The 18446-nt window shown below is 54.6% G+C and overlaps 1 protein-coding gene across 1 annotated transcript in view; it reads right to left on the bottom strand.

The window, feature by feature from the left end:
* Window positions 1-70: 70 nt before the first annotated feature.
* The window catches only part of ALPK3 (alpha kinase 3), a 43454-nt gene continuing 25078 nt past the window's right edge, over window positions 71-18446 (bottom strand). Inside the window, exons 4-12 of the mRNA XM_047086830.1 lie at window positions 12002-14021; window positions 10302-10449; window positions 9788-9915; window positions 9627-9662; window positions 6981-7261; window positions 6306-6394; window positions 5285-5520; window positions 2410-2458; window positions 71-1328 (exon numbers count right to left, since the gene is read on the bottom strand). Of these exons, the coding sequence (XP_046942786.1) occupies window positions 983-1328; window positions 2410-2458; window positions 5285-5520; window positions 6306-6394; window positions 6981-7261; window positions 9627-9662; window positions 9788-9915; window positions 10302-10449; window positions 12002-14021 (3333 nt within the window). The 3' untranslated portion in view covers window positions 71-982. The remainder of the gene's footprint in view (window positions 1329-2409; window positions 2459-5284; window positions 5521-6305; window positions 6395-6980; window positions 7262-9626; window positions 9663-9787; window positions 9916-10301; window positions 10450-12001; window positions 14022-18446) is intronic.

Below are 18446 nucleotides of genomic sequence, written 5' to 3'. Positions count from 1 at the left end.
CCTTCCTGCAACTCCCAAGGGCGTTCCCCCCACCCCACCCCCCGGAGAAGAGCCTAGCCCTCCGGCCCGGTCTAGAGGGGATGTGAAATTCACTGTGACTGCGTCTCCTTTCCGTACGGAGCACAAGGTCCCTCCAAGTCAACACCTTCCCTCTGGCCACGGCCGATGACACAACCCTCATGCCACTTCTCGCCTCACAGGCAAGGGGTCTGGGAGAGGCTGGGGAGGAATCTGGCTGGTGGAGCCCCTGGGCATGGGGACGCGCAGGGAGGCAGCGGAGGCAGGACGGGCGGGCTGTGACAGGGCTCAAAGCTGCGGATGGAGATCGGGGTGCGGGAGCAGAGGATTCAGGGGAGTGAGTATCTGTGTGCTGGGAGAAGGAAGGGCATGAACACACGTCACCAAAGACCACGGCACAGGAACACGACAGGCTCTGGAAGGGCACTGAGCCCCACGTGGGCTCAGTGACCGGTTAGTTGTAGGACAAGCTGGGAAGAATGAAGCCACGTAGCTGGAAAGAGAGTCACCAGGCCAGACACGGCTGGGGCAGTCTGGAGCCCCGAGGACAGATCGGGGCCAAGCAAAGGAGAAGGGTAAAGGCTGGCCTGCGTGCCCCCAGGGTACAACATTCACCGCAGGGTCCGGCAGGGCGGGGGGCTGGGTGCGGAGCTCATGCAGAGGACTCGGGAGCCTCCGGCAGTGGCCAGTGTAAACTTCAAGAAGGGCCTGGGCCGCCAGACACTTGGGGCTGCGGTCTGGGAGCCCCGGGTGACGCTGGCACCAGGAGAGGCCACTGGGTGCCACGCACAAAAGCCGTCTGCTGAGGAGCGGATCGAGGAGAGGCTGCCCAGGGAGGCCCCCGAGTGGTGCCTCCCCGGTGCACCTTCCCTGGTTAGTTCCGTATTGGGCAAGTCTCCATCAGTTCAAGCTGCTTCCTTGTTGGTCTGCTGCTGGGCGGAGGCCCCGAGCCTCCCGTGGGGGGCTACCGCATGCCCTGGGCCTTGAGGCCGCCCTCTTGGATGGGAGGCTGTCCCAGTAACTGGGCGGTGAGTGCCTCTGAGGCCTGAGGGGTGGCCTTGGAGCTTGGAGTATTCTTCCGGGTGCCCTGGGGACTGGGGGGGCCTTTCCTCTGGGGCTGAGGACTCAGCTGGGCGCCCTTCCTGCCAGTAGATGGACTCTTGGAGCCTTTGGCCTTGGCTTGAGGGTGGGCGGCCTCGGGGCCCTTGAGGGGTTTTAGCCCCAGCATCTCACAGAAGGTGTTGCACTGGTGGGAAGAGGCAAACTGGTCCAGCAGGGCCGGGAAGCAGCTCTCCTTGAGGCCTTGGTATCTGCAGCCAAACAGGAAGAGCTGAGTGGGAGCTCCCCCCAGAGTGAGAGCCCTTGGGGGGCCTACTCTGGGGTGGCCAGGGCCAGGGTCACGCCCTACCCTTTCAGGGGGGCTGGGAGTCCAGCTGGGCACTACCTCACGGGGCAGCATCCCAAACCTCAATTTTAAACTGAGGCCTCCTTACGCCGCGGCACAGGAACTCATCACATCCACGCTAATCGGTGTGCGGATGACCTGCCTTTTCAGTATTAAGTAGAGCAGACTCCACATCACCACTTTCCTCCCAGGGCCCTGCTCATCTGCACCCCGATGAGCTTTCTCAAGCGAGAAGAAAGAGGAGCCCAGGGCTGCAGGTGAGCAGGTGAGCCTGTGTGCGGGGTCAATACTGCTGGTCCAGGGGCGCCCGGAGGGCTCAGTCGGTTAAAGTGTCCGACTTCAGCTCAGGTCATGAGCTCATGGTTCACGGGTCCGAGCCCCATATCGGGCTCCGTGCTGACAGCTCAGAGCCTGGAGCCTGCTTCCGATTCTGTCTCCCTTCTCTCTGCCCCTCCCCCACTCATGCTCTCTCTCTCTCTCTCTCTCTCTCTCTCTCTCAAAAATAAAATAAACATTAAAAATAAGTTAAAAAAATAAATTTAGGGGCGCCTGGGTGGCGCAGTCGGTTAAGCGTCCGACTTCAGCCAGGTCACGATCTCGCGGTCCGTGAGTTCGAGCCCCGCGTCAGGCTCTGGGCTGATGGCTCGGAGCCTGGAGCCTGTTTCCGATTCTGTGTCTCCCTCTCTCTCTGCCCCTCCCCCGTTCATGCTCTGTCTCTCTCTGTCCCAAAAATAAATAAACATTGAAAAAAAATTAAAAAAAAAAATAATAAATTTAAAAAATGCTTCTGGTCCAGACCTGGGGTCAGGGGCACGGGGGTGAGGGACGGTCAGCAGTCCCTGGGACATTACTATACGTCCGCCAAGGCAGCTAGGACCATTCGGCCACAGGCCCAGTACCTCAGGGATGGAGAACCAGAAGACCTTTGACAATTTCACACCCCGAGAAGATTCTCAGAGGGCCTCCTGTCCCCAAGAACCACTCACCCTCGTAGTTTGGTAGCAATCTGCACATCAGTCATCTTCCAATCAACCCCTGGAAAGAGAGAGAGCTGGGAGTTGAGCAGCCCGGGCCGGTTCCAGGGCCCCCACCTCTCCAAGATGGGTATCATTGAGCAGGAACTTGCCAGGGTTCAGGGCACGCCATCACCTCTGACCTGTATCACAGGTGGTGTGGGCAACTCTATGTTGTTAGTGGCAATAATATCCCATTCTCACAGGTGAGGAGATAGGCTCAGAGGTAAGGGACCAAAGCAAGGTCACATTCATTCATTCATTTGATAACTGAGCACTGACCATGGGCCTTGGCCACTGAGTCAAAGTAAAAGTTCAGTTTTTCTTACTCCTAGATCCCAAACTCTTCCAGCTGTTCAATCCTGCCTCTGTTGGATCACACTAGGCCACAAACTGGGCTGGCCTCTGGCTTTGAGCTAACCTTTGCTCCTTCCTCTTGCCAGATTAGCCTATCTGGGCAAGAGCGAGGAGGCGGAACATGAAAGTCAGTCAGGCTGGACCAGCAGAAAAGTAACACTGGATGAGACTGGGTTCCACGTACTCACACAGACAGCAGGCAAGCATCCACACAGGACTAGAGGAAGGCAGTGTTGGGAGAACAGACACGGAGGAATGGTCCCCACCCTGGCCAGTCCACCCAGCATCCCAGCGTCCAACGTTAGAGTAGGAACCTCTCCCCACTTTCCAACTGTCTGGTCACACCCTTGCGGGACCCCGCCTGTCACTAGCAGGGCTCAGTGCTGCATGTGACAGAGGGACACACGCATGGGCCTGAGAGGCGGGCACACCCGGACTGATTTCAGCCCCATCCCTTCCAAGCTGCGAGAACTACCTCCAACCCTCAGCTGTAAGAGTGGGGCAACGCTGCCCACCTCGCTGGGGTATTGAGAGCATCATGGGGTGTGCAGGGCTCTGATTTAGTGTCTGAAACACAGAGGTCATACAGGAGGCGTTAATCTGTCATTTCTCTCTCAGGGCCATCACCTTGCACTCTGCCCCACACTAGCCATGATCCCTTACGTTGGCACAGAATTTCATTTTGCAGAAGGTGCCCATGGACACCACCTCACTCAGGCCTCGCAGCCAGTCTGGGAGGCAAGGAGGATACTGTCACCCCTTGGGGGGGAAAGGGTGGTGAAACTCGGGGAGATTAAGGGGCCCACTCTGTCTGTGCTTTGGCTTTCCCTTGGGTTTACAGAGACCAGCAGAAAAGCCATGAGATGTAGACTAAAGCCTAATTTCTCCAACCCCCAGCTCTTCCTACTACATTGCATGATCATCTCGTACTAGAAACTGGTATACTTATCACAGCTTCCTGAGGACAGTAACGATTCCCCATTCGCCTTTTTAGCTCCCCGATGTTGGGTAGATGTTGGATGGATGGAAGGAAGGATGGATGGAGTCAACAAACAGAATGAATGACAATAGCTTAATGTGCTACCAGTCCCCCCCCAATATACAGAATTATATATACCATATTTGCAGTGCAGTTCAATCCTAACGAAAAGCACACTTGAGCCGGTTTTCTGTCTCCGGCCCTTGGTTTTCTCACTAATGCACACTGGGGACTAGATGAGGTCATGTGTGATATTCCCAGCATCCCTCTCCTCCCACTGTAGAGAAAATCTCTTTTCCTCCCCCCTGCCTGGTTCTGGTTAGAGAGTAAGTAGGCCTGGGAAGGACTGATCAGGAAAAGGAGGAGGATTTGTGCTTTGCTGGCCTTTGTTGGAGGGGAAAGTCTGAGTAATGGGAGAGATAGAAATAAAAGGAAGCCAGAGAGACTAAGTTGGTTCATGTAATACAGAGCTAACAAAGTAGAGGAGGAAGAGGAGGAGGAGGAAAGGAAGAGAGAAAGGAGGAGGATAGGATGAGGGGAGGAGGGAGAGGGAAAGGAAGAGGAAGAGAGGAAAGGAAAGAGGAGGGGGAGGAGGATGGGAAGAGGAGGAGGGGAAGGAGGAGGAAGAGAGAAGAGGAAGAAAGGAGAGGAAGGAGGAGTAGGGGGAGGAGGAGGAGGGGAGGAAGAGGAAGAGAAGAGAGGAAGGAAGAGGGGAGGAGGAAGAAGAGAGTGGGGTAGGAGGATAAGGGAGAGAAAGAGAGGAGAGGAAGAGGAGGGGAGGGAAGGAGGAGGGGGAGGAAAAGGAAAAGAGGAGGAGGAGGAGAGGAGGTGAGGGGGAGAGGGGGAAGGGTAAGAGGAAGGGAGGAAAGGATGGTGGAGGGGGAAGAAAAGGAAGAGGAAGGAAGGAGAAGTAGGGAGGAGGGGGAAGAGGAAGGGAGAGGAAGGAGGGCAGGGGGAGGAGGAGGAGGAAGAGGAGGAGGAGGAGGAGGAGGAGGAAGGAGGGGAAGAAAGAGGAAGGGAAGAGAGGAAGGAGGAGGGGAAGGAAGAGGAAGAGATGAGAGGGAAGAGGCAGGGGAGGAGGGGGCAAGGGGAGGGGAAGGAAGGAGAGGAGGGAGAAGGGGCAGTAAGCTAGTGAGCGAGGATGGAGGGGAGAGTTTGGGAAGTAGGAAGAGGGGGAAAGTCCAGAGCAAAGCTGGAGGGAAAGGAGGACGGGAGATTCTGAAAAGGTGGTTGTGGCGTTTTAATTAGCCCCCACATAACGTTCTTTGAAATCCATTCCTTTTTCATTTTAACGGGAGCCTGGAGCCTGCTCCTTTATGCCCCTGCCGTTACAGAGCAGGCTGCGCGAGGCCCGGCGGGTGTCAGGGCCGCCCACAACATGGTGCCTGTCGCATCTACTCCACGAGGTCGCGGTGAAAAGCAAAGGCGAAGAAATAGGAGAGCGCATGCGCCGGCCCCGCCCCCCCGCCGCCCCCATGCACCCGCGCAGGCGCACCCACCACACTCTCGTACCTGCTAGATCCGTGACGAGGAAGCTGCCGTTCGTCCACAGGTAGAGCCAGTGCTGGAAGGTCTGGCATTTCTGCCTGACCTCAGCGCTGCTAGGTGCCTCCGGAGCCGCGGCCGGAGCCGCGGCGCAGCCCCATTCCCGCGAGCAGTAGGGCTGCAGGGGCTTGCCCAGATCCTCCTCCAGGGTGGCATACGGGATATTGTTTGCGGGCCGGTAGATGAGATACAGTGGGAGGATCCTAAACATAGTTCCACTGTGCTGTGAGCGGGAAGTGTGGCCCGAGAGACTCCTCCCTCCATCTCAGCTATCTTTACCCTTGGATCGCAAAGGAGGGCCTTTCTGCGAAGGGAATTCTCAGCCCTGACGCCAAAGGACAGAAAGAGAGCGGAGCTCCGCCGAGTTCAGGAAAGGAAATGGGGGCCGTTGGCTTCAGAGTCCTGTCCGTTCTCCGAGGTCAGTGGGGTTAGAACCCAACGGTGCCATGGCCCCGGGAGGACGGGCTTGGGTGAGGGACCAAGACCAGTATGTGTCAAACGGAAAGGATCACCTCCAGAGAGGATTCGGCCAGACTGCTCAGCGCCGACCAGACCCCGGTATTCGAGTCAAGAGTTCAGGCCTCAACATGGAAAGGATGACCATTTCTAGCCGACTCCTACGAGGCCCTGCACTGACGCTGTCTGCCCACCCAACAGTCCTGGCCAGGGTGCCTGGAAGTCTGGCCTACCCTCTCCCCTTCCGAGAGTCCCAGAATCTGCTGTGCGGAATTCTGCAACCCAGCCAACACTGAGCTAAGGGGTGGGGAGTTCCGCAGAAGAGCAAGCAGAGGCTTTTCTAAAGTGGGCAGTTAATCTGGAGGTGTTTATTTCTAGATTTCGTGGGACCATTGAGCAGAGCGTGGGGTTAGCTGGGGGCCCATTTGCACAAGCCCCCCCCCCACCCCCCAGGGGCTGTGAAGTCACTGTTCTGGGCCGAAGCTCCAGTCAACGGGTCTGAGACTGCATGACCCCCTCTCTGTGCACTTACTCGGGCACCTCCCCAAAGCCGGGTGCTGCCTGGGCTTCGGCCGCAAAGATCTTGCAGTACTCCCGACTCATGTTCTGGATCTTGCATCCCTGTGGGTTGAGGAGAACCAAATCTGGTCAGCAAGGAAGCTCTCCTGTTCTCCATCATGTCCGGCTCTAAGCGGGAGGGCCGCCCACCAGAGGACTGCAGGGAGGATTCCAGGCCTGGGGAGGGGGGTGGTTCATGCCTCCCCTGCTCCCTACTCTGCAGCTCATTGTTCTCATTTGCAAAACAAGAGGCCTCAGGCTGGTTTTCAAAGTGGTTTCCAAACTGTGTTTCCTGGAGCCCCAGCCGAAGGTGGCAGGGCCCCGTAGGCCACGCTTTGGGGAGTGAGGGAGACCTAGACTGTCCACCCCACCCAGTCACTCTCCTTTCACCTCACACACAGGCTCCCATGCAAGATATGTGTGAGGGTAACAGGAAAGGTTTCTGCTACAAAAATATGGTTTGAAAACAATGGCCCCAAAGACAGAGCCTGGGCTAAGTCTCAGGCTCTCCTCAAGACCCATCCCAGGAGCCTCGTGAGGTTGACGCTGAGATGGTCTGTGCCCCACACTGGGCCTCCCAACAGGACCTGAGCCGGGAGGGGGAGGAGGGGAAAGAGCGGAAGGAGGGAAGGGGGATGGGGCGCAGTACCTGGATGGTGACGTCGTAGTTTCTGCCCAGGAGAGAAGTCTCGCTGCTGGGCCCAAACACAAGCAGGCTGGACACCTTGATGATGCACGTGCGGCCTGACTCGAAGATGGGCTCCAGCCCATAGATGACCTTGGCCTGGGAGGCCTTCCGAAGGCCATATCCGTGTCCACCCCCTCGTAGCTCCTCGCTCACCAGGCGCCCAAAGAGTTTGTCCCCCCAGCAGCCCGAGTCGGCCAGACCCTTCGCAAACACCATGGGGGTCATCTCAATCTCCTCTCCAACTGAAGGGGAACAGGAAACGTGGAAAACTGGAAGTTCCTGCCCAACTGAGGTTGCCCTCTTCTGCAGGGCAGGAAGAAGCCAGAACCATCTCCTGCCCACCACGCTGGCACGCCCACTCTCCGTGCATTCCTGCTCTTGAGGTATATGCACACCACGGGTCCCAAACCGGACCGTGAACCCCCGAGGGCAGGACTGTGTCTGACACAACCCCCATTGTGTAACAGTGCCTGAGTGTACCCACACATCACAAGGACTCTGTCAGTGTCTGGAGGGGAGGGGGGTTCCGTGGACATCACAATTGGTACGTGACACCAGAATTCCTTTATCTTGGAATTAGGTGTTTTGCTCAAATGAAGAAATGTCTCCATCTCAAGCAACATGTTTGACTGGAACAGAAAGTCTGCAGGACCAATCCAGCCCTGGTGCTCAAACTGTGATCCCTGAAAACCATTTCCCTCTAAAAGGAATCAGAGCTCCCTAAAGAAACAGTTGATTCCAGGTCTGTGGCAGGAAGTATACTCGACGGACCTGATCTACCTTGTCCGACCAGAGAGCAAAGAAGCTACAAAAATGACCGGAGGCCAACCTCCAAGAAGGACACAGGAGCCAACCTCCCAAAGGGGCTTCCATTGGCCCAAATCAGACAATCTTACCAACTAAAGACAATGGTTTGTACAATGTGGTGAACGTACCAAATATGTTTTAAATATATTCATAATTGTAGTTTAAGAAATACTCATTCCTCCCTCAAAAAACCCCTCGATCTCACTGGTGACCTTTGGGGGATGCTAGGACACCGTCTCAGGGCAACCAAATAACAGAAGAAATCAACTGATGAATGAAGAAGTGACAGAATTAAGATACTCTAGCTGTAAATCCTAATGAAATAATGGATTTAGGTAATAATTGGTAATTGCAAAAACCCCTAGGTAACAAGTATCGGGTACAGTTTTTAAACTCTTCCAAAGGACAGATCAGGCAGAAACAACTGAATGAAGGCAGGAATCAATCTTAATGTTACTAAAGTATGACAAGCTTTCTGTGCCTCCAGAGAGGATGCGAAAGGAAAGACACGGCACGTCTGTGAAGTGTTCTTACCCCCTCCCCCCAAAAGTGCACCTGAATCTGACCAAGCTCTTGCTCTAATTACAAGTTGTTGTGTTTTTTTTTAATGTTTATTTTTGAGAGAGAGACAGAGTATGAGTGGGGGAGGGGCAAAGGGAGGAAGACACAGAATCTGAAGCAGGCTCCGGGCTCTGAGCTGTTAGCACAGAGCCCGATGCGGGGCTCGAACCCACAGACCAAGAGATCATGACCTGAGCCAAAGTCGGGACGCTTAACCAACTGAGCCATCCAGGCGTCCTGATCTAATTATAAGTTTAAGGGAAGCACATGAGTAGAAGAATGTGTGAAATGGTGTTAAATCAACAAAATCTAGAGCGTGAGCAACTCTAGACATCAAGCAACTTCAACAAATAACTGGCAAAAAAAGGGGAACGATGAAGAACAGTCATACATTAGAGACTTAACATAGGTCAGCCCAAAGTGGTGAGTGGTTCCTAATCCAAGTAAACCAACACCTGGGAGACAACTGGGGAAACGCAATCGGGTGTTTGAGGACATTAAAGAACTACTACGAAGCTTTTAGGTGTGGGGTTATATTTGGTATCGAATAAACTTGACAACTGAACAGAGGCACTAGTTCAGTGACTGGCTGATCAAATGAGTGAATGAATGAATGAATGAGTGCACTCGGCAGTGAAGCTCTAAACATCTACCATCAGCTGCCTTCGCAGTCCTGACCCTTAGTGCGTCTCGGACAGAAGCCTCACAGACTCTTCCCCTCATGTTTGGGGAAATGCCTTATAACTTGGGGACGTCACAATCACCAGACAGCCTACTGAAAATGCAGTTTTCCTGGGTCCTTCCCCAGACGTTACAATTAAGGGTATCTGCGGCAGGGCCCAAGAAACTGCATCGTTAGCAGCCGTGCCGTGTGCATCTGATGCAGGAACCCACAGAGCACCGTGAGAAGCTCTGGGAAGGGAGCAAGCAGGGTAAGGTATGTCCTAGCGGCCAGTCCTGCCCTTGATCAAGGGCTCCGACGTGGGCCAAGGGCACAAGGCTGGATTAATTTCCTGTGCAAGGGCCTCTTAGCCACTCCTCCTCCCCACCCCATCTTCCCCAACCCCCCCTCCCGAGCCCTATCCTAAACTAGGAGGCAAAGGGCAGCTGGTGTGGAGGTAAACTTGGCATTTGGAATGGATCCCGCGTCCTTAAAAGAAGGCCCTCCCTGTGGACCGCAGGGGTAGGGGTGAAGGCCCGCCCGCTCCTCCCCTGGGGTGGAGGGGAGGGGCACCATACCTTCGCCTTCTTCTCTGGAGACGAATCCTGACAACACTGTGGAGAAAAAGAAGAGGAAGCAGCCACCCTTAGGCTGGCTGCCTGCACCGTCTCTACAGAGATGCCTGTCGCCCTCCCGCAGGGGCCGCACCGGGCCGGGAGCCCGGGAGGGGCGCGCTCACCCTCGGGGCTGAGGCAGAAGTCCGTAGAGGCCGAGCCGTGCTCATTGTGGATGGTGCATCGGTACACGCCGCAGTCCACGGGGGACGCCTGCACGATGGCCAAGGCCGCCGGGCCCTCGTCCCCTGCACTGCAGGGAGGGAGACCCTCCCCGTGAGGACCATGGCCACGCGCAGCCCAGGGCCAGACTGTGGTCCCCGGGACCCTCCCACCCTGCCCTCAGACGCTGCCGGGGACCCCGGCACCGAGAGCCGCGGTTAAGAGCTGGGCCTGGGTCACACGGGTCTGGTCCGCAGTCCTGATCCTCGCTAGCTGCGTGACTATGGGCAAGTGACTTAATACTTCTGAGCCTCAATTTTCTCCTCTCTACTAAGGAAATACTAGAACTCCCCCCCCCACTGGGTTACTGTGAGCAGAAGATGGGGGGCACAGACCCAAAGTGTGAGGACGATGCCCCACCCTGTTAGCACCATAACCAGGGAGTCGGTCAGTGGAGGCACTACCCAGCCGGCTCACCTCCTGCCCACCTCGCCCACTGGGCGCTGATCCTTGGCCCAAGTCAAGACGGAGTCACTCAGGATGTTGAAAAACTGACACCAGAGCTTCAGGCTGCCGGAGGCATCAGGAAACTGCTCTACCCGAATCTTCCGGATCACCTGTGGGGCTGAGAGCAGGGGCCCAGTTGAGAGAGACAAGCCACTTCCCCTCGGTCTTGTGCCCTCGCTGGCCCTACACCAGCTTCCCTGGTTGTTCCTGGTGGGACAGGTGAGGGAAAACAGGATTCAGGCTTCCACACAAACACACTGCTTCCTGGTCCCCAGCTGCGTCCCTCCCCTCCTCCCCCCCACCCCCATATTGCTGACTCCGAATCACACAGCCGAGCTGGAAAGTTCCCACTTCTGTGCTCCTCCCCCAGGCCTGGGGGAGCCTCAGAGCAGAGGACACACACAGCAGTTGGGAGAGGACCCCGCCCTCGTGGGGAGCACAGCATAATGTGCATTCTTGAATCACTGCGTCATATACCTGAAACTCATGTATCGGCGTGTGTCAACTAAAATTACAAAAGAAATTTTTTTTAAGTTTATTTATTTTGAGAGAGACAGCGTGAGCTGTGGTGGGGAGGGGCAAGAGAAAGAATTCCAAGCAGGCTCCACGGTGTCAGCGTGCAGCCCGATGTGGGGCTTGAACCCACGAACTGGGAGACGGCGACCTGAGCCGAAACCACGAGTCGGACACTGAACCAACCGGGCCACCCAGGCGCCCCAGGTGTCAACTAAAATTTTAAAAAATGAAAAAACAGAAAACAAAATCCATGAGAGATTAAACAGATGAATGGAAAGCAGAAACAGAGAACCCAGATTACCAGAATCAGCAATTGCCATACCAGAATCATGTCCGTACAGAGCCATCGGATGGTAAACGTATTGTGGAGGACGCTATGGCAACTGTCTGTCTGACAGGTGAAAAGGGAGAATTCACTGGAGGGACACTAGCTGGGAAAGCCCACTCAAGAAGAAACAGATTTTACACGAATGGCCTTAATATCTCTTAGAGGAACTGAGTTCACTAAAAACAGCAAAGAAACAAAACAAAACACAAAGTTTTTTTCTCAAAAGGCTCTTGTGGCATTAAAAAAAGAGAGAGGGGGGCACCTGGGTGGCTCAGATGGCCCAGCGTCCAACTCCTGATTTCAGCTCAGGTCACGATCTCACGGTTCATGAGTTCGAGCTCCGAGTTGGGCTCCGTGCTGACAGCATGGAGCCTGCTTGGGATTCCCTCTCTCCCTCTCTCTGCCCCTCCCCCACTTGTGCTCTCTCTCTTAAAATAAATAAACTTTTTTAAAAAAGAGAGAGAGAGAGAAGAACTTCAGTGTGGGCTCTAGGCCCGCCTCTGAGTCCCAGCCCCTCCTGTTCAGGACTCATGTGACAATTCTGCACAGAGGGGACGGTGGGGATGTTGGCGCTCCCCCTAGAGCACCGTGGGAGGACCCGATTTCTTCTATCCCACTTCCCTCTCGATGGTCCACAGCTGGTGCTATTCCCAATCCCGAGGGGCAGAGCCAGGACAAGAACGAGGCCTCTAGGACTCCACGACGGTGGGGTCATTACAGGAGAACGCCCTCAGTAACCCCTCTCGGGCTCGTGTCCCCCCCCTGCAGGGCGCTCTCCCCGCATCACTCTCCTGGGAGGCCGGCCCCCACCCTCCCCACTGCTCACCTTTTAGCAGCTCTTTGGCTTTCCTGGCTTTGGCCGGGGTGTCCTGCTTGCCTTCCTCCGGGGCCAGCTCTGCGTCCAGGCCGCTGGCCTCCTCGGGCCGCGGCACCTCCAGCATGCCTGCCTTCCTGCCCTGGGTAGGGGAGCGTTTCTCCCGCCCAGGAGTCCCCGGGGACCCGGGCGCGAGGCCCTTCCTGAGCCCCCGGGGGGAGACTGTGGGGCTCTCCCTTTCTTCAGGTTTGGCCGCCTCCCCATCTCCTACCGCTCTGACCTTGGGGAGAAATCTCTTCCTCCGGGCCCCCAGAGCTAGTTCCTCGGGTGTGGCTGCAGGGAGACCTGTCAGAGCCTCCCCTGGGGCCTCCTCCTCTCGGAAGGCTTCCTGGGCCCCTCTGTCTGCTGAGAGTGGTCCCTGACCAGAGGCCGTGTGCCTACCTGCCTCCGCCAGCGGCCCCCCCATGCTGCTGTCCTGGAACGTCCCCAGGAGCCCAGGCCCCTCGAGGGAAACCTCTCCCTCGCCCTCACTGGATCCTTCTGAGGCCAGCCCAGGGCCCTCCTCCTCGCCCACCACGATGGCAGGGACGGTGAGGGTGCTGGGCGCAGGGCCCCGGGCTGCGGCCAGGGCCCGGTGGCCGGCCTGCACCTCGCGGTCCAGGAGGCCGGTGAGGCGGCGGGAGGTGCAGGGGCTCAGCAGCAGGGTCTGTGCGCTCTGCACGAGATGGTTGTTCTCCACGCGCTCCAGGATGCGCCTGGACGTCCTGGGGCTCAGACCGGCCACTTCCACGTTGGGGACCAGAGTGGCTGAGGGCAGCGGAGCCCCGCTGGCAGCCCCCTCCTGGGACTCTGCGCCCCCGCCCCCCGTCTCTGTGCTGGATAGCTTCAGCAGCAGGAGCAAGTAGTTCTTCAGGGAGTCTATGAGGCCAGGGTCGCAGCCGCGGGGTCCTGGGGCCCTCCCCTCCACATCTGGCCCCCGGGCGCAGGCCCCCTCGCTGTCGGCTGCCGCGGTTGCTCGTGGGTGACTCTGGGCGGGGGTCCCTGGCCCCAGGTGCAGTGGCGGGGCTGACCTCAGCAAGGCCTGGTCCCCAGAGGGCGGGAAGGCAGTGGCACTTCTGTGCTGAGAGGTCGGAGTGCTGGGCCGTGCCTCCTGAGAGCTCTGGGTCAGGCCCGGCCCCGGGAGAGAGGGCAGAGTGGGCGCCTCTGGGCTCCTGCCAGCCGGAGGACAGCCACCCACATCCACTGCCCCCGGCTGCTCCTCCTTGGGGCACGGGATGAGACCATCCTCTGGCTTGCCCTTGACCGGGCCCGACCACTCGGGCCCTTGGCATCTCACCCCTCCCCGCTGCTCCAACCCCCCCTGGGGAGGCTGCTGTGCTGGGAGCTTGGGGCCACCTGCTGGGGCACCCGGCACAGCCGTCTCCTCAGATCTGAGCACAAGACCAGGTTCTTCTGGGACAGGGGACCCTTCTGGGGTCTGTTCAAAACACTCAATAATCTGGGGAGACTGCGGACCCTCTGAAGGTGGGCGTTCAGGGGCTCTGGACTGTGGGCTGAGGCTGGTCACGGATCCCTTCTCTGACTGACCTTTTATGGCTGCGGACATGCTCCCCTCTGACCGTGTCCCCTTGTCTTCCTGGATCCCTCTCTCTTCCCGCGTCCTCTCGTCTGCCTGCGTCCTTTCCACCCGCGTTCCTTCCCTTCCCTGTGCCACCACATCCTCCTGGGAACTCCTGGCTGACGCCGTCCTCTCACCGTCTCGTGGCTCAGTGTCCACCTGTGGCTCCCTATCTGCCTGTGTCCTCTGGGTCGTTTGTGTTCTGTCTCCCTGGGTCCTCCTAGCCACCTGCCTCTTCCCGTCCGCCTCTGTATTCTTCTTGCCTCCGGCTTGCTGGTCGGCAGATGTCATCCTCTGATCCGCCCGGGTCTCTGTGTCCATGGGCTCGATGACGCCCTGGCTTCTGGAGGAGACCGTACTGGCGCTGTGACTGGCCAGCATGGTAGGAGCCGGGTTTGCCTGGGATTCCGGGACCTGAGCGACACGGACAAAAGCAAGAACTTGGCTACGTGTGCCTTAGGATCCCTTTCACCCTGGCCTCCCAGCCTGCTCTGACCTCATCCAGAAGTGCCCTGACGGGAATCCCGCCACCTGCTTGCTCAGGCCTGCTAAGCACACGTGATCAAAGTCCCAAGCCCGCCCACCCCGATCCCTGATGCCAAGAGTCTGGACCAAGGAGTATCCAGAATCCAGGTCTCGCTCTGGCCCTTCCCATCTCTCCCCAAAGAAACCCTGCCTTTCCCGAAAGACCTTGCTCGTGTGTCATCCCACCCCTCACCCCTGCCATTTGGAGGAGGGGATCCTCTCTCCAGGGCTTCTGAGCAATCGACCTGCCCCTCTTTTTTGGCACTAACGGCCAGCGAATAGAATTATGGGAAAAATGGGAGGAGCCAAAGGGTCTCCCCATAGTGGCCTCAGTGACAGCATCCACCATTAACGCTGAGCGAGTGACATCCAGACAGAGAAGGTGAAAGTAATTATGAATGCCACCTGTGGCGGAAAAGTCAGTGAAACATTGTGCTATTGCCCTTTTGAACACCCACTATTCGCAAAGCACTCTGCTAGGTCCCTACTTATTATATACATATTGCCTCACTCCTCACAATATGAAACTGTTGTGAGCATTATTTCCATTTTAGAGATAAGAATACTAATGGCTGAGGGAGAAAGTGATCGTCTACTGTCAGAGAGTGAGCAGGACAGGTAAGCTGAGAAGGCGTGTCTAGCTTCAAATCCCACACTCTCTGCTGCGAGACTAGAATGGTGCCCAAATATAATTGAAGGGTTTCTGGTCTAAACATGGTGGCATCAGACAGTAATTTGCCTCTTTTCCTCCTGATTACGATCAAAATCAACAAAGTGAACAAGAAAATAAAAGCAAACTTCATGCTGATTCATAGGGGCACATGTACCCCAATGTCTCTAGCAGCACTTTCAACAATAGCCAAATTATGGAAAGAGCCTAAATGTCCATCAACTGACAAACGGATAAAGAAGATGTGGTTTATATACACGATGGGATACTACTTGGCAATGAGAAAGAATGAAATCCTGCCATTTGCAGCAACGTGGATGGAACCGAAGGATATTATGCTGAGTGAAATAAGTCAGGCAGAGAAGGACAGATATCATATGTTTTCACTCATATGTGGAACTTGAGAAACTTAACAGAAGACCATGGGGAAAGGGACGGGGAAAAAAATAGTTTCAAACAGAGAGGGAGGCAAACCATAAGAGACTCTTAAATACAGAGAACAAACGGAGGGTTTATGGGGGGGCGAGAGAGAGAGGAAAATGGGTCATGGGCATTAAGGAGGGCACTTGTTGGGATGAGCACCGGGTGTTGTATGTAAGCGATGAATCACGAGAATCTACCCCCAAAACCAAGAGCACGCTGTATACACAGGGAAAGGAGAGTAGAACACCCCATAGCAGCAATCTCAGACAACACCAGCAAAAACACGCTGCTGAAGCAGAATCCTGAACATCTCTAAGCTCGGAGAATGGCTTTTGCACATACAGGGATTTAAGGAATATCGTTCCCATGAGCCCCGCTGGAGGAAACTACCGGAGAACACACTGCAAACCAAAAGGTGATTAGGGAAAGAACTGGCGGGGAGCATCAAATACTTATTGACCATAGAACCGAGACGAAAACCGGAGGGGCTTAGAGTAACAGAGCAAAATGTGAGTGCTGTATGCCCAGACCCGGCAGAGATTACATAACGAGTACAAAAATGGAAGGAGGAAGAAGGTGAGTGGATAAGCTCCTTGACCGTATCATCTACACAAACCAGGAGCCAAAGGTTTACTCAGAGCTGAAAAACCAGGTGATAGAAATAGAGGATTTTTAACTAAACAGAGATAATCATCACAATAAAATGTGGGGGCTAATTCAAGATAGAAAATGACAGGGGGAAAGGGTAACGGAAACACTTTATCATAGCTCATCATAAAAAAATTAAGACACCGGGGAATGCCTGGGTGGCTCAGTCGGTTAAGCGTCCAACTTGGGCTCAGGTCATGATCTCGTGGTCCATGGGTTTGAGCCCCGCATCGGGCTCTGTGCTGACAGCTCGGAGCCTGGAGCCTGCTTCTGAGTCTGTGTCTCCCTCTTTCTCTGCCCCTCCCCTGCTCACGCTGTCTCTCAAAAATAAATAAATGTAAAAATAAGAAAGAAAGAAAGAAAGAAAGAAAGAAAGAAAGAAAGAAAGAAAGAAAGAAAGAAGAAAGAACCTTCAGTTAATTCCTGGTGTTCTAGGAATTAGGAACCACTAACATGGACATGAAAACTATAAAGAAAATGCTAACTTTTCACACAAGACTGATGAGAACAGAGCTTTCATGTTTTTTAGAACATATTTTATTTTTTGGTAATCTCTACACCCAACATGGGGCCCGAACTCACAACCCTAAGCCCAAAAATCGCACACTCCACCAGCTGAGCCAGCCAGGTGCCCCCAGAGGTTTTGATTAAAGTTATCTTCACTCCCCCATCCCCAAGCCTGATCAGTCCCTGAGTCCCAGTGAACCTACTTCCTCGGTGTCTCAATATCCATCGCCTTCTCTGTCTCCACTGCCGACTGTCTAAACCACGCTGCCAACAATTCTGTCTTGCCTAGACACCTGCGAAGCCTCCTGACTGGCATTCGTGACCCTCGCCTTTGCCTCTGCTCAACACCTACCCTCACTGCAGCCCAAGTGATCTTACCAAAATACAAATCTGATTGTGACACTCCCCTGCTTAAACACCTCTCAAGGGCTTATCATCATTTACAGGATAAAGCCTAAAAGCCCGAGCCTCGAAGAGCAAAAAGTTTAAGAACATTCTGTTGGCCAGGGAATGGGGAAACAGGTGTCAGCACAGCCTCTACGGACAGTGATTTGGCATCATCGAATAAAACTAAAAACGCTTATACTCTTTTAAATTGCTTTTTGATCCTTATTTGTTTTTGAGAGAGAGAGACAGAGAGCGAGTGGGGGAAGACATAGAATCTAAAGCAGGCTCCAGGCTCTGAGGTGTCAGCACAGAGCCTGACGCGGGGCTTGAACTCACGAACCGTGAGATCATGACCTGAGCTGAAGTCGGATGCTTAACCGACTGAGCCACCCAGGTGCCCCGAAACACTTATACTCTTTGACCCAACGGTTCCATTATGAGGAATTTATCCTATAGCTATACAAGATAGATACATAAATGCAGACGGACTTATATACAAGGATATTCACTGCAGCACAGTCTATAACAGCAAAAGACTAGAAATTACCTAAATTCCATCCACACAGAACAGATCCAGTGAATGATGGTACATCCATATTCCAAATAAATAAATATCCAAGTAGAGGGGTGCCTGGGTGGCTCAGACAGTTGAGTGTCTGACTTCTCGTTTCAGCTCAAGTCATGATCTGGCAGTTAATGAGTTCAAGCCCCACATGGGGCCCTATGCTGTCAGTGCGGAGGCTGCTTTGGACCCTCAGTCCCCCTCTCTCTGCCCCTCCCCTGCTTGTGCCGTCTCAAAAATAAATGAACATTTTTTAAAAAACAAAAAAATATGGGCATCTGGATGGCTCAGTCGGTTAAGCATCTGACTCTTGGTTTCAGCTCAGGTCATGATCTCACGGTTTGTGAGTCTGAGTCCCACATTGGGCTCTGTGCTGACAGTGCAGAACTCGCTTGGGATTCTCTCTCTCTCTGCCCCTTCCCTGCTATGCTCTCTGTCTCTCTGTCTTTGTCTCTCTCTCTCTTTCCCTTTCTCATTCCCTCTCTCTCTCTCTCTCTCTCACTTTCCCTTTCCCTTTCTCTCTCCCCCTCTCCCTCTCTCGAAATGAATAAACTTAAATAAATAAATAAATATCCAAATAGGAAAGGAAGGTGTGGACAGAAGGTACAATATGCAATCGTTTTGCAGCAAATATACAGACACACACATATTTTTAAATGCATAGAAAATAGTTCTGGAAGGATGCCCAAGAAACCGGTTCTGGCAACTGACTTCGGGAGGAGGAACAGGTGGGGGGTGGGGTGGCGAGGCAGGGAATTGAGGAAGACCATATTCTCCGTATACCTTTTCTACTTTTAAAATTTTATACCATGTGCACATGACATGTATTTCAGCAATTTTCAATTTAAACCCAAAATAAGTAAATAAAACCTCGCATGATCAACGATGCCCCTCCTTCCGCAAGGATCCCATCTCTCTCTCTGGGTTCATCTCTTGGGTCTCTCTGCCCAACACCAAGTTACTGTACTGACTACAGGTGGTTTTGTAACTACTTTGTGTATTTTCTCTCTAGGGGACAGTCTCAGCCTTCTCCTCACTCACCTGAAGGACTTCTCATCCTTGAAGACTGCGCTCAAGTTTCTTCTCTTCTTTGAAGACTGCAAGTTCCCTCCTCCAC

The sequence above is a fragment of the Lynx rufus genome, unplaced genomic scaffold (assembly GCF_022079265.1).
Source record: "Lynx rufus isolate CCGP_SWC_20201006 ecotype Redwood Valley unplaced genomic scaffold, mLynRuf1.p SCAF_21, whole genome shotgun sequence".
Lineage (NCBI taxonomy): Eukaryota > Metazoa > Chordata > Mammalia > Carnivora > Felidae > Lynx > Lynx rufus.
Note: the sequence above shows the minus strand (reverse complement) of the source record. Positions and strands in the feature narration are given on the sequence as shown.